At 38.1% G+C, this 15,844-nt stretch overlaps 1 protein-coding gene across 1 annotated transcript in view; it reads right to left on the bottom strand.

Annotated features, from left to right (window-relative positions):
• LRRC72 (leucine rich repeat containing 72) overlaps nucleotides 1–11,898 on the bottom strand; it is a 41,634-nt gene extending 29,736 nt beyond the window's left edge. Inside the window, exons 1-3 of the mRNA XM_022590042.2 lie at nucleotides 11,806–11,898; nucleotides 5,993–6,066; nucleotides 1,661–1,730 (exon numbers count right to left, since the gene is read on the bottom strand). Coding sequence (XP_022445750.1) covers nucleotides 1,661–1,730; nucleotides 5,993–6,066; nucleotides 11,806–11,898 — 237 coding nt within the window. The remainder of the gene's footprint in view (nucleotides 1–1,660; nucleotides 1,731–5,992; nucleotides 6,067–11,805) is intronic.
• Nucleotides 11,899–15,844: the final 3,946 nt, after the last annotated feature.

The raw sequence follows: 15,844 nt of genomic DNA, 5'->3' as shown, positions 1-15,844 counted from the left end.
AGTCACTTTTGCCATGCTTGATGAGTTCCATCTTTTTCTAATCAGAGGTCACACACTGTAACCCAGGATAATTTTTGGCAGGGTATTTAAAAGAGTTTTGAACTTGTATGCTCTTAAGTAGTGTGTGCACTTTCCATTTCAGTTGTTAGCTGCCTGGGCCTTGAATGTATTTGTGTTTGCTCTCCTAGAAATTATTTTAAGCTTATGAAACTTATGCTTGCACTTAATACTAGAAAAACTTTCATTTTCCATTTTCCACTTGGTTAAAAGAACAGACTGAAAATGCAATGTAATATTGAAATACTTTCATAAACATGGATGCTTAAAGATTCAATGCTGTGAATCTGGACTATTGCTTGACAAGCAGACTACTACTGAAAACTCAAATCATTATTTTTTAATCAGCCGGTGTTTGAAAGTTTAAATTTAAAATGCTAAGATTGGGTCATCAATTTATAATGAACAAAATACAAGCTGTTGGAAAGTCCAACTTTAGAAATTTGAGAATGACTAACTGTAATGATTGTTTTGGCTTGAATTGTAGTTCAGTCCTGCTCTATGACTTGAAGAGAGCTTGGAGCCCCACTCAGGACTCCACTACAGAGGAGGCGCTGCCAGCTAAACCCTAGCCTCGAAGAAAAGCTTCAAGGGCCACACTCAGTGCCCTTGAAAAGCATTCCCTGCAGTTGGGGACATGTTGGCTTAGTGCCTGGCACTTCCTGAAGAAGCTGGATCAGTCTGGGTGGCAACTGGGAGGTAATCAATCCTTCTGACAGCAGGACAAAGGTGTGTGAGTTCTGGGAAATACATGCAGGACCATAGGAGGAATGCTGATCTAGGGCACTTTACAAAGGATCCTGCCCAAATGGGCAGTTTGCCAAGGCCAGGAGATGCTCAGTTGTAAGTACCACTGGAATACAAGGTGAAAGGGAGGTCAGGAGTGGCCAGCGAAGAGGAATTAGAGTTGGAGGAACCTAGCAGGGGAGCTTCTGAATAACCCATTAAGAGAAGCAAACTCTGAACATGTTGACACCAGAGGGTGCAAATCAAATAGAAACTTTGTTTTTCCTTTGCCTTTCCTCTGCCTCCACTCCTCCCCATTCCATACCAACCCTGGAGAAGGCTAGGGTGGAGGTGAGAGGCAAGGGAAACAACCAACCACACCCCCCTTGCTAATGAAGCAGGCAGGTGGCCATCTGCAGTCAGCCCTAGCTGGATAAGGGAGGGGAGATAGAGGGATGTCTCATTTATGAATTAACATATTCACATTCTCATTTCTGAACTGAGAGTATGACTATGTCTCAAAATGGACTGTAAGCTTTTGAACTACATAAGAGAGATAAGAAAGGTCATGAGACTGCCCAAGTTTTCTTCCGGGAAACTGGGAAGCAATAGCTTTCACTGAAAAGTTTTGAAAGCACATGGGAGAAAAAAGTAAAGTTCCAGTCTGATAACATTTCACAAATCTTGCTATTCAATATACCTGTTTATATATATATATTTACCTAAATTTAAAGGTAAATTAAATTTAAATTTAATTTACCTAAATTAAAATTAGGAGTATAAAGTATTAATACTTTTCATGATCAGTTCTATTAAAAACATGAAATTAAGATAGCAATTTAATTATAGAGCCATTTAAGATCAAATATCATACTACCTTGTTATGATGTAGCCATAAGTATTTTAATTTTTTAAACCTAGAAAGATCAATGACCTCTGTCAGTTCCCTGGAAAGGAAAACAAAAAGGGAACATTAGCAATGATTAATTCATTCATGGGTAAGGTGGCTTATGTAGTATGACTCTGGGGGAACTGGAAAGGCCTCTCTCTGTCCTTTCAAAATTACTGGCACTCTTATATGTGCTAACTTCCTAAATTCCGTCTTCAAAACTTCATTCACTTGGGTCAAGATTTTTGTCAGCCAGTAAAATGAATACTAAAAGAGAATTTTATGACATTAGTAGAAATTTACACCTCATTATGACTGAATTTTTTGGGACCTTAATTTTAAAAGATTTCACTGAGGAGACAGCAGAGGAAGAAAAGTGCAGAAGACATGGGACTTAAGATAAATATGGGAAACAGCCTTGACTCCTGCTTCAACAGTGCCTCAGGGTCCTTACTTTGAGGTTGTCCAGATCTTGGCCAAACTGGATTTAAGACATGGAAATTGTAGGACACCAAGAGACAGAGACTGGGTTAAGTGTTTTATTCTCCCTTTGTTGTTTATTAAATATGGGGTCAAAAATGTTACCCATCCTTCTTGAACTGTGCAGGACTCCAGCTGCCCCAGTGGTCATGAGTCTTTTTGGTGATGCAGCTCACTCAGCGAAGGGGCAGACGTAGGGTGTGGTGGAGGAGCTGTCAGCAAAGAGAGCACGGCCTCTGCAGATAGCTGGCCCTTTGACTGCTGTGGGCTGGAGTATTCTGATCTCTTTTATTTCTTAGGACAGAAATCGTGAGCCCAGGCCAGGTATATACACATATATGTCCCTATTAAACACTTATAGAGCACACTTCGTGTGCAAGGCACTTTTCTAAACACTTTAAAAATACTAATGTTAATTAATATTACATTTACTAACTTGTAGCAACATCCTTTCACAATTATGTTTAACCTTGGGACACTGAGGGACTAATTTTTTTAAATGTTTGTGAAAACATATTTTTTGTCATGCAAACAACATTTCTAAACAAATGAAACCCTTCTCGCCCACTTTTTATATTGGAAAATTCCAAACCTAAGTTGAAGGAATAGTACAATGCATGCCTTCGTAATTTTTAATATTTTGCCACATTTATGCTCACTCTCTTATCTATATATACAATATATCTATTTGTGGGTTGATAATTTTCTTGGTGAATCATTTGAAAATAAGTTGCAGACTCTGATTCGTAAATACTTCAGCACACGCATCCCTCAAATAAGGACGCTGTCCTGCATAACCCCCATACCATTATCACACTTAGGAAAATTAAAATTGAATTCAATGATATCATCTAATACACTACTATTCATATTCAGATTGTTCCTGTTGCTCCTACATTTCTTTTATAGATTTTTTCTTTGTTTAAGCCCAGAATCCCATCAACATTCATGCATTGCATTTTCAGTTAGTATAACCCCTTAGTCTTCTTAAATTTAGAATAGTCACCTTCTCTTCTTTGTTGACTTTAACATTTACTTTTGTTTTTTTTTTTGTTTTTTTTTTTGCGGTACGCGGGCCTCTCACTGTTGTGGCCTCTCCCGTTGCGGAGCACAGGCTCTGCACCCTCCACGGCATGTGGTCATGCTGTACATTACATCCCCAAGACTTATTTTACAACTGGAAGTTTGTACCTCTTGATCCCGTTCACCTATATCATGCCCCACCCCCAAATCCCTCTCCCCTCTGGTAACCGCCAATCTGCAGAGAACAGATTAGTGGTCCCCAATAACTATTTATTTAATGGCTTTAGCTTTGATTAATAACCTTTACCTGAATCAGTAGATTTGGTATTATGAAATGGTAATTTTTCTAATGCTCTCATTCTTTTTACATTTATTAGCTGATATTCTGTAAAAAAGATCTTCCCCTCCCCTTTATTTCTCTCATTCCTTCTCATCTCCACCTTTCTCATTTGAATAGTTTTTTCTTAATCTTTTCGTACTTTTTTTTTTTATTCTCAAATTATCCCAAACAAAAGACTTTTCAAGCAGCCCACCTTGTCCTTTTGACATGTACTGTTAGTCTTCGAGCACTTCCCTGGCACAACAAAATATTCTAGGCTTCTTCAAAGCAACTTGTAATAGATTTACACACAAAATGCATTCTCCTCTTTCACTGTAGATGTGTAGCTAATTTCTGGGAGGGGAATTTGGACCCTGACACATTTAAACTATTGCATTGGACAACAATGATATTATGTTAGCTTCATTATTTCCTACGAAAAATAAAGCAATCACTACATGGTAGCAGAGAAACTCAAGCCCCACTTAGAGTATCTCTCCAAGAATTCCCAGGAAAGTTATTTTAATACATTAATGCTTAAAAATATCAACTGTGTCAAATAAGTGTCATTAATTTTCTTGTATTAGTAGTACTGGTACTGAACTTTCTGCTATTAGATAATGTAATAAAGTAGCTTACTGTTGAGGGGAATTTAACTCAAGTCAGAAGGGTTTATTCTGCATATAAACCCATCCTAAATCAATAATGAGCTGTTACATTTTAAGGTGAGGCCAATGGAAGACAATGATAGGAAATTCTACTACTAATGCTGGCAATGACTCAGGCTGACAATAATACGTCAACTCTGTTGTTACAGTATATGTGCTGCATGATTTCTCAAGGAAACACTGATAGGATATTTTCCAAGGGCAACAAAGACTTAGGCAAATAACCCAGTTTACCCAGTTTATTGGCATCTGGACAGTGAAACATTTCTTGTACCCAAATGGATTAAATGATGACTTAGTATTCTTAGGATTCAAAACGTATTGTCCTTTAATTGAGAAGACCACCAATTACCACTGTCAGAAGATCAATATTTCTATTTTTTTCTAGTGTTTTAAAGCTTTTCTTATTGTTATCTACTTATCTTAGTGATCAAGTGTGTACAGTTTTTAAAATCATGGAAGGCTTAGAGATGCAATCTTTTGAAGACAAGAAAAATATTTATTGTTATTATAAAACTAACTGATCTATAGGAAGGTTCAAAGCATGACCTTAAGTTTGTCAGAATTACCCACATACTTGTTCCATTCTAAGATGTATATTTTAAAAAATCTTATATTTGTCAGCTATATATTCCCTTACTACCAAGAGATTCAGGGCCATTACAGAAATAAATATTATTTTAAATATTATTCACCACACTAATAAACTAAAACATATTAATATAAAACAAAAGAAATATGTTTATTAATAAAGGATTTCCTCAAATCACTAGAGATAAAGTGATTAACTTCATTGATAAAGTAGGACATTTTCTTTAAAAAGCAGCTAAGTTCCGAATATTACGTACATGTAGAAATATGTTAAGTCTCTTTAAAGATAATACATGGAATTCACAGAGATCAAAAAGTATGAAGAAGGGTAAGAAGAGTAGGAATACGGTCATTATGATGAAAATGCTAACTGTGACTACACAGGTGTCACTTGTGGGCTAGTAAAACCTGTGCTGTCAGCATCTAACGGAACACATACTTCCTCTTCCACCTGGGTTCTATCTCAGGCACTGTGATTTCTCTGTAGAAGAAGAACCCAACTTTGCTGTCTGCCACCTTGGGGAGTTGGAGTGGAATCAAAGAAATCGATATAAAGAAGTTATATAAGGGAGAAGTTTCATACTTACCAGTAAAATTAGTATAAAGGTTGTTAGGTAGAGATTATAGTATAATAGGGGTTATTATTATAGTATAGTGGTATAATGAGTCATTATTCTCTAATAGTAGTAGTAACATTAACTGTACTAATGCTGATTGAGTACTTACTGTGTACCAGACCCTTCTCTACCTTCTACTAACTCACCTAATCTTCACAACAACCCTGTGAAGCAGATAGCACTGTTATATGCAGGCAGTAGGTTTGCCAGATAAAACACAGGATACACAGTTATATGTGAACTTCAAAGAAACAACAAATTCCCAATGCAGTGTGGGACATACTTATACTAAAAAAATTATATTCATTTGTTTCTCTGAAATTCACATGTAACTGGATGTTCTATATTTTTATTGGCTAAACCTGACAACCCTAACAGAGAGGCTTATGACCCACCCACGGTCACCCAGCTGGAAGAGATAGAACTGGGATTCAAACTCAGCCTCACTCCATAATCTTTGTTTTTATCCATTTCAGGATCCTGCATCTGCAATAGAGACTGTGGACGCCAACGAGCGTGTGCTACTTGCCTATCCACAGAAGGGGAAAACAATGGAAGAGAACATTTGAATCTATGAAACATAACATGACGCTCTTCTATTTCACATATAAAGCACACTTACTTTTGAGAAAGAAACAGCTCAAAGACATCAGCATCCTTCTTGTGGCCACATATCTTTAGTTGATCTTCAACTGCCTGATAACATATAATTAATCTGTCAAGCCACATTCCACTGAGCAAAAATACTGAGACATTTACAGTCAATAACAATAATGTCTACAAGAAGATCAAAAGAAAGGTGAATATGGAGGCAACTACTCTAAACTGATAAATTCCAACGCTACAATTATACATTACTTAATCATTTTTGTGGTTGAATTTCATTATCCTTAATCTCGGGCACAGATGTGTAAACAAATTTTAATCAAGAGAAAAAATGTGTATGTGTACATATACACCAAAACCAAGTATTCGATTCTCCGTGAGGAAGAGTAATCTGGTCTTTAAATATCTGTAAATATACCTTCAAGCGTGAAGGACTGACATTTGGTAGGTTTTCCATATTTGCAGAAGACACAGTATCAAGGTTGGAGGTGGAGGGAGTAGAGTATAATGTACATTATCATATAGGGGCTTGGCACCCTGTAAATTCTCAATACATGTCAGACGAATGAATGAGTGAATAAATGTTTTCTTTTCTCTGCAAAGAAACAGTGTCTTCATGTTTCAAGAGTTACTGACACACTTGCACAATGGGAATTTTTGGTGGAGAAGTAGCGATTTTTATTCCCATAGGTTATTTTTGGAAAACACACATCCAACAACAGCTATTTAACTGCTTTGCTCTTTCTTCTTAAGGTCCTTTACTAAACTACAGAATAACATGTATAGGCCACATGGCCTAAGATGATATGGAAAAATTAAAGCCCATCTATAATTTGTCAATGAGGGAGTTAAGCTAACAAGACACAACAAAAGTGGAAAGTATAATCATTGCAGTTCTGGAATCTGACAAACATTGTAATTACCAGAGTCAAAACAATCACCAAATTTCAGCTGGGATTTGTTGTGGGTGGTGAGGTAGTAATGTCAGTAAGGGATTTATGAAATTTTGACAATGGTTTTATTATTTAGTAGAGGACATTAGAAGAGCTAGATTTAATGGGATGAACAAATATCTGAAGAAGTGAAAAAGACAGATACCCCAGGGATGGAGAGCAGCTGCTAATTTATATCCCAAACTTCCTTTGCGACCCTGCTACACAACCTGAATCTTGGGGCTTAGAGAACTTATTGGCTCAGGTGTAGGCATTTCCATCAGGGTATTTTTGTGACCATGATAAGTGAGCTGAATCTGGGGCTTAGAAAAACCCAATGGATCAGCCTTAGGCATCCACATCTGGGAATTTTAATTTAACATCCAAACCATCAGCTTCTACTGTACACAGTCAATCTCAATTTCACCAAAGTGTTTGGAATGTTAAAGTCTGGTCAAATTAGAATTAAAAGTTTGCAGCTATCTATTAAAATTACAAACTTGCTTTTAACTTACTCCCACAATTTCACATCTAGCACTCAGAAATACACCAGTACATACACACACATGCAAAATGTGAATACCACTGCTCATCTCATACATACATTGTAGTTGTGACATATGCCCCATTAATTGGAATATGGGTTAAATTAAAATGTAACTTCTTTCTGGGCTTCCCTGGTGGCGCAGTGGTTGAGAGTCCGCCTGCCGATGCAGGGGACACGGGTTCGTGCCCCGGTCCGGGAGGATCCCACATGCCGCGGAGTGGCTGGGCCCCTGAGCCATGGCCGCTGAGCCTGCGGTGTCCGGAGCCTGTGCTCCGCAACGGGAGAAGCCACAGCAGTGGGAGGCCCGCGTGCCGAAAAAAGAAAAAAAGTAACTTCTCAATAGAACGCTGTGCAGTAGCTTAAAAATGTAGACAGATGGATATCTAGACCTATAAAGATATCCAAAATATATTTTTAAGTTAAAATGTCATAGGCAGTTTTGTTACCAATGATATTTATATGCACACAAAACGCACACACTCCAAATTATTAACAAGTTATCACTTGAGATCATGAGGGATTGCCACTTTTAAAGCAATCCACTTTTCAATAATGTTTGAATATTTTATGATAAACACATATTAACTTAGTAATCAGAAATTAATACACATTTTGAACATTTTAGCCACGGAATGAGTATTTTAGGATTTAAATCAAATTTTGAAAATAAAAACATGAAAAGGAAAATTGAAACTATCGTCATAATATGTGAATCACTGATGTAATTAATTATTTATTTACACAGCTCTTTATCATGGCATGTTTCCTTCCAACTGAAAACTTCATACGAATCTGGTAACAAGAAAGTGTCAAAATGCCAAAGAACTCAAAAATGTGCCAAGAAGTTTCAACTTTCAGTGAATCCGTGGTGGAGCAGTTCCAGTTCCCAAACAACAAACAACTTCACTAGCAGCATATTCCTTTCATCTAAAGAAGCACAAGAATTCTTTCCCTGGACTATTTTTTTTTTATTGTGGTAAAATATACATAATATAGAATTTACTGTTATAACTGTACAGTTTTGTAGCATTAAGTGCACTCACATTGCTGCTCAGCCATTACCACCATCCATTTTCAGAAGTTTTTCATCTTCCTCAAATGAAACTCCGTACCCATTATACACTAACTCCTCATTTATTCCCCTGTTGCTGACACCCACCCTTCTACTTTCAATCTATAAATTTGACTACCCTAAGTACCTCAAATAAATGGAGTCAGGCAGTATTTGTCTTTTTGCGATTGGCTTATTTCCCTTAGCATAATGTCTCCAAGAATCATCTATGTTGTGATGTATGCCAGGATTTCCTTCCTTTTTAAGGCTGAATAATATTCCATTGTATGTATATACCACATTTTGTTTTTCCATTTAACTATCAATGGACACTTGGGTTGTTTCCACTTTTTGGCTTTTGTGAATAATGTTGCTATGAACATGGGTATACAAATATCTGAGTCCCTGCTTACACTTGGTTTGAGTATATATTCAGAAGTGGAATTGCTGGATCACATGGTAATTGTATATCTAGTTTTTTAAGGAATTGCGATACTATTTTTCACAACAGCTGCACACAACAGCACTCTTTAATATGAACATTTTTTAAGTCGTAGGTCCAAACAGATCATTCAGCTATTTATTGAACCACAAACTACTTTGTCTTAGTTCAGGCTATGACTAGTTTAGTCTGAGACTAGCTAGTAAATGTAGCAATGAATCAGGAAAGGTGCCTACTCTCTATGACTAAACTATTAGTAAGAGAAGGAAGTATACACAATGTTGCAAAAGAAGGTTGCAAATATTAAGGGCTAAGAGAAAAGGAAAATATGCTCTGGTGAATTCAGAGGAAGAAGAAAATACTGTCAACCCTGGGAACTTTGAGAGGATTTTAGGGCAGCACTGACAATTGGGCTGGGTCTGAAACAGTGAGGAGAAATGAGACACAGATATCGATGGATGGGCATTTTAGACACAGGGGAGTAAGTACACAAAGGAGAAAAAGCAGGGGAAGAACGTGTGAGGCGTTAGGGTTGTACAGCCTTTGGCTGCAGGGAAAGGCACAGGGAAGACAATTGTGAGGAATCAATTTTAAAAGGTGGATTAGGGTCATATTATTTGTGCTAACTTTGAAATTTAGGCTCAGAAGTGTGCACCTACTGCTCAAACAAAACTTTTACAGGTCCTAAGAATGCTAACCTAAAATCACATATTTTATGTAATCTGAAATTTAAATTTAATTTAATTTTATACGAGATATATATACATATACATGAAATATATATACTAACTGCACGGTAAAATCAGTGTAAGGAATTCCAATAAAGTTCTGATTTTTCCCATGACAACTACATCAATGCTTTTAAGTAATATGCAATATCAAGTTATTTCAAAATCATTTTTCCTCCTTTTTTTGTGCCCTTGTTTTGTCGGGCTGTAAAAGAATGGGCTTAATAACTATTGGGTAATTCATCACTGCACTCAATTCTGGGGCAATAGAGAAGTATTATAGGATTTTCAAACTGGAGAAAAAGATGTGACAAAGCTAAATCTCAGGAAGATGACTGTAGCAGCACCATATATGATGGCCTGGGGTGCAGACAGAACTGCAGATAGGAAGCAAGGCTGCCTCTGGAAAATCAAGTCAAGAGCTGATGAGCCTGCCCCAGGACAGTAGCAAGGGAGAATAAGCAGGGAACAGATATGACGTGTGATGTACAAAGAGAACTGATGGGAACTGGCAAGTAACTAGAGGCAGAGAATAAGGGCAAGGGAAGTCACAGGTGATGATGATTGTGTGATGACATGATGATGAGACAGGTGACTGGGAGGGAAGATGCTTGCAGTTGAGAAATGCTGAAACTGAGGCACTGGTGGAACATACAAGTCAAGCCATCCACCAGGAAGCTGCAAGTGGGAGAATGGATCTCACCAGAGATTCCAGGGTGGGTGTGTACAGACTGGCCAGTTGGCCAGCACAGAGGAGAGAGTGGGACCCAGGTAAGATCATCGTGAAGTGTCTATATTTAGAAAGAGGAGGAGAGAACCAAGATGGATAAGGAGAAAGACGGGGGATTTTTATAAAGTGAGGAAGAGAAACAAAAAGACAGTGGGAGCTGAGAGGGAGGATTTCAAGAAGGTAGAATTTGAATCTGCAGTGTTGCATAGGGTGGTAGAGGATACCACTCAGAAAAGGTATTCAGGGGTTTCCCTGGTGGCGCAGTGGTTGAGAGTCCACCTGCCGATGCAGGGGACACGGGTTCGTGCCCCGGTCCGGGCAGATCCCACACGCCGCAGAGCGGCTGGGCCCGTGAGCCATGGCCGCTGAGCCTGCGCGTCTGGAGCCTGTGCTCCGCAACGGGAGAGGCCACAACAGTGAGGGGCCCGCGTACCAAAAAAAAAAAAAAAAAAAAATTTCAGCAACCTGATGAGGAGGAAATGTTAGCTTTCAAATTAAGTGATTGACAAAACAGGAAACTAAAAACAATCCAACACAGAACTTGGGTGTAGACAGTTCTAGCATGGAAAGAATAAAGGCAACTTCTTCCACGGCAGATGCCTTGGAATCTGGATAAAGGAGAAGAATGTTTGAAAATTGTGGGATTATTAAATCCTAGAAGAATCAAGACTGTATTAAAAACTATAGAAGGAAATATCCTTGCTTTGACGATTTACATACTGTAATGATAGATAAATTCCTATACCTACATGCAATACACAGGCACCACAAGTTAGTTAAGATTTAGTGTGAAGTTTTCAGTTCATTACAGAACTTTCAGCCTTGATTAATCATCATAGCCCCCAGCCTTTCTAGACAAGTGTGAGAACTCAAGAACACCTTGCTAGGTCCTAAGTGGCATAACACAATTTTGACATTTTTTTTCCACTCAAATATTCTTTTAGCCATTATCTTAACTGCCCTCAACTCTGCTTGTATTGTCCCTCAAAGAACTTTTCCTCCCCGGTGTGTCGATCTGCACTTTAGGGAAACATTTCAGTGTTATATATATGTGTATATATATATCTCCTTTGGAGAGTCAAGACTCCAAATTTATGGCCTTATAACCTAATCTCTAAACTGCCATAATTATATATTCAGGAGATATTAAGTGGGAAAAAGTCAGTATATATCAGTTAGTGTGGATCAGGGGCAGTCCCCAACCCCCACCCAGGTGATTACAGGCCTCTAGCCCCAGTGGAGGGTTTGGCTGAGGTCCGCCGTTGCTCCATCCCTCCACCCTGGATCCCAGGGGTGGCTTCCAGAAGACTAGGGCATCTGACAGGCCCCCTCCTCACCGCCCCCGCCCCTGCCCCCGCCCCGAAATGCTCCGTGATCTGGGGAACGGGGCGATGCTTACTCTACGGCTGATTTCCAGGGCGGCATCTGCCGCCTCCGCTTGGCTTGTCGTGTGTTGGAAGGCACAGGGCAGATGTTCGAGGTACCCAGTCATCAGGACACAGGGGGACTCAGCAGCACCTATGATCAACCCAGCCTGGCCTGCGGCTGATTGTTCTGACGGTTACCAACAGTTACCAGAACCTTGTTGACTAACAGCCAATCCAAAGTAGGGAAGATCTGAAGCCAAATCCTGACTTCTGTGACGTTGGCGCGTGTGACCCTGCAACACCCCGCGTCGTACCTCAGATACACTAGTGTTTCCCCTGCGCCGGGTACTGCGTGCCATACATGCCAGAAAGACAGCATATGCCAGAGACCATGAGTGTGTCAGAGGACCCCAACTGCAGTCACCGAGTAATAATAATTTTATTGAGATCTAAATATCAGAAAATTTACGTTTCTGAAAATTAGATGGGTCTGGAAAACACTGGCCGTCCCGGAGGGTAGGGGTGAAGCAGTGCCTAACAGAGTCCTAGTGGAGCTTAAGGCAAAAGGAAAAAACAATCAATACTGCTGATCCTCTCTTTATCTGAAAATTTGACATTTTGTTCGTCATGTATGTCTTGCATTAATTTTGATTTTCTAAAAACATTGCATTAAGGTTTATTTTGCTAAGTTGAGTCACTATTTGGCCAGTCTCTTCCAATCTTGAAGACTTCAAGACTATCTTATGATCTTATTTATGAGTTTGGTTCTCCTCTAGCTTGGGAAACTTCAGAGACAGGATTCTGTCTGTACCATCACTGTTTTTTGCCAGGACCTAACACACTGCATTTAATAAATGTTGATTCAACTGAATGGGTTGGTTTCTTGGCTCCAAATTTGAACTTGAAATCTAGGAATTAAATGTAATTTTTTGAAATGCATCAAGCTACTTGCATTAAAAAATGCTGGTATTGGAATAGAGCATTTAAAAAAGTCTCAGTGAAGAAATCAAACACACTTTTTTTTTGAAAAAAAGAAATATTTTACTTTGACATAATTTCAGGATTGCAGAAAAGCTGCAAGAATAATACAAGAATTCCTGAATACCCATCACCAAGATTCCAAATGTAAATATATTACTACATTTTTTTTTCTTGCTCTCTCTCTCATTTAAAAGTAATTTGTGGATATATTACCTTTTTACACCTAAATTCTTCAGTGTGTTTCCCCAAAAGCAAGGAATTCTCTTTTAAAAACACAGTCCATTATTGAAATCAGAAATTAATATTGCTATAATACTATTATATAATCTACAGAACTTATTCATATCTCTCTGATTATTTCAATAATGTACTTGGTAGCAAAAAAAAAAAAAAATCCAAGATCATCCATTGCGTTTCATCTTGTCTCTCTTTAGTTTCCTTTAATCTGGAGCAGTTTCTGAGTCTGTCTTTTTATTTCATGACCTTGACAATTTTTAGGAGTACAAGCCAGTTATTTTGTAGCACGGCTCTCAGTTTGGGTTTGATGTCTCCTCGTGACTAGATCCAGGTTATGGACTTTTTGCTGGGATACTGCAGAGGTGATGTTGAGTGCTTTTCAGTGCATCACTTCAGAGGCAGTTGCTGTCAATTAATCCCGTTACTGGTAGTATTACATTTGATTATTCAATTAAGGTCATACCTGCCACGTTTCTCCAGTCAAATAGCAAAGTTACTATTTTATCTTTGTAATGTATAGGTTTCTTGTGGGGAGATACTTTGAAACTATGTAATATCATTATTCCTCAAATCAAACACACTATTTTTAGTACTTCTAAAAATTATTTGAGCCTTTTGGGGTAGGTGGGTGGGTAAAAGTCTTCGCAGTTATCATTGAGAGAGTAATCATCTGAAAACTATTGTTTAAATAGCTTTTATCCCAGAAATAAAAATCAGATGAGAAGAATGGTCCACTGAGAAAAGGTATAAAATAACTTACTAGCCTCTTGTCTCCCACATTTGCTGTTAATATGTGTTACAACATTTCAGATATCATTCATGAATATTCTACATGGAAAAATGGAAATGCATACTACTTGGTCAATTTTGTACATTACACAAAGGTCAGTTTTAGAACCATATGCAAGCAATCAGAGAAGAAAAGGAAATAAAAGGAATCCAAATCGGAAAAGAAATAAAGCTGTCACTTTGCAGATGACATGATACTATACATAGAGAATCCTAAAGATGCTACAAAACTCTCCTAGAGCTAATCAATGAATTTGGTAAAGTAGCAGGATACAAAATTAATGCACAGAAATCTCTGGCATTCCTATACACTAATGATGAAAAATCTGAACGTGAAATCAAGAAAACACTCCCATTTACCATTGCAACAAAAAGAATAAAATATCTAGGAATAAACCTACCTAAGGAGACAAAAGACCTGTATGCAGAAAATTATAAGACACTGATGAAAGATATTAAAGATGATACAAATAGATGGAGAGATATACCATGTTCTTGGATGGGAAGAATCAACATTGTGAAAATGACTCTACTACCCAAAGCAATCTACAGATTCAATGCAATCCCTATCAAACTACCACTGGCATTTTTCACAGAACTAGAACAAAAAATTTCACAATTTGTATGGAAACACAAAAGACCCCGAATAACCAAAGCAATCTTGAGAAAGAAAAACGGAGCTGGAGGAGTCAGGCTCCCTGACTTCAGACTATACTACAAAGCTACAGTAGTCAAGACAGTATGGTACTGGCACAAAAACAGAAAGGTAGATAAATGGAACAGGATAGAAAGCCCAGAGATAAACGCATGCACATATGGTCACCTTATCTTTGATAAAGGAGGCAGGAAAAGACAGCCTCTTCAATAAGTGGTGCTGGGAAAACTGGACCGCTACATGTAAAAGTATGATATTAGATCACTCCCTAACACCATACATAAAAATAAGCTCAAAATGGATTAAAGACCTAAATGTAAGGCCAGAAACTATCAAACTCTTAGAGGAAAACATAGGCAGAACACTCTATGACATAAATCACAGCAAGATCCTTTTTGACCCACCTCCTAGAGAAACGGAAATAAAAACAAAAAGAAACAAATGGGACCTAATGAAACTTCAAAGCTTTTGCACAGCAAAGGAAACCATAAACAAGACCAAAAGACAACCCTCAGAATGGGAGAAAATATTTGCAAATGAAGCAACTGACAAAGGATTAATCTCCAAAATTTACAAGCAGCTCATGCAGGTCAATAACCAAAAAACAAACAACCCAATCCAAAAATGGGGAGAAGAGCTAAATAGACATTTCTCCAAAGAAGATATACAGACTGCCAACAAATACATGAAAGAATGTTCAACATCATTAATCATTAGAGAAATGAAAATCAAAACTACAATGAGATATCATCTCACACCAGTCAGAATGGCCATCATCAAAAAATCTAGAAACAATAAATGATGGAGAGGAGGTGGAGAAAAGGGAACACTCTTGCACTGCTGGTGGGAATGTGAATTGGTACAGTCACTATGGAGAACAGTATGGAGGTTCCTTAAAAAACTACAAATAGAACTACCATATGACCCAGCAATCCCACTACTGGGCATATACCCTGAGAAAACCATAATTCAAAAAGAGTCATGTACCAAAATGTTCATTGCAGCTCTATTTACAATAGCCCGGAGATGGAAACAACCTAAGTGCCCATCATCGGATGAATGGATAAAGAAGATGTGGCACATATATACAATGGAATATTACTCAGCAATAAAAAGAAACGAAATTGAGCTATCTGTAATGAGGTGGATAGACCTAGCGTCTGTCATACAGAGTGAAGTAAGTCAGAAAGAGAAATACAAATACCGTATGCTAACACATATATATGGAATTTAAGAAAAAAAAATGTCATGAAGAACCTAGGGGTAAGACAGGAATAAAGACACAGACCTACTAGAGAATGGACTTGAGGATGTGGGGAGGGGAAAGGGTAAGCTGTGACAAAGCCAGAGAGAGGCATGGACATATATACACTACCAAACGTAAGGTAAACAGCTAGTGGGAAGCAGCC

This window comes from Delphinapterus leucas, chromosome 9 (assembly GCF_059928025.1).
Source record: "Delphinapterus leucas isolate spDelLeu-1000000601 "Yukka" chromosome 9, BTC_Dleu_Yukka2, whole genome shotgun sequence".
Lineage (NCBI taxonomy): Eukaryota > Metazoa > Chordata > Mammalia > Artiodactyla > Monodontidae > Delphinapterus > Delphinapterus leucas.
Note: the sequence above shows the minus strand (reverse complement) of the source record. Positions and strands in the feature narration are given on the sequence as shown.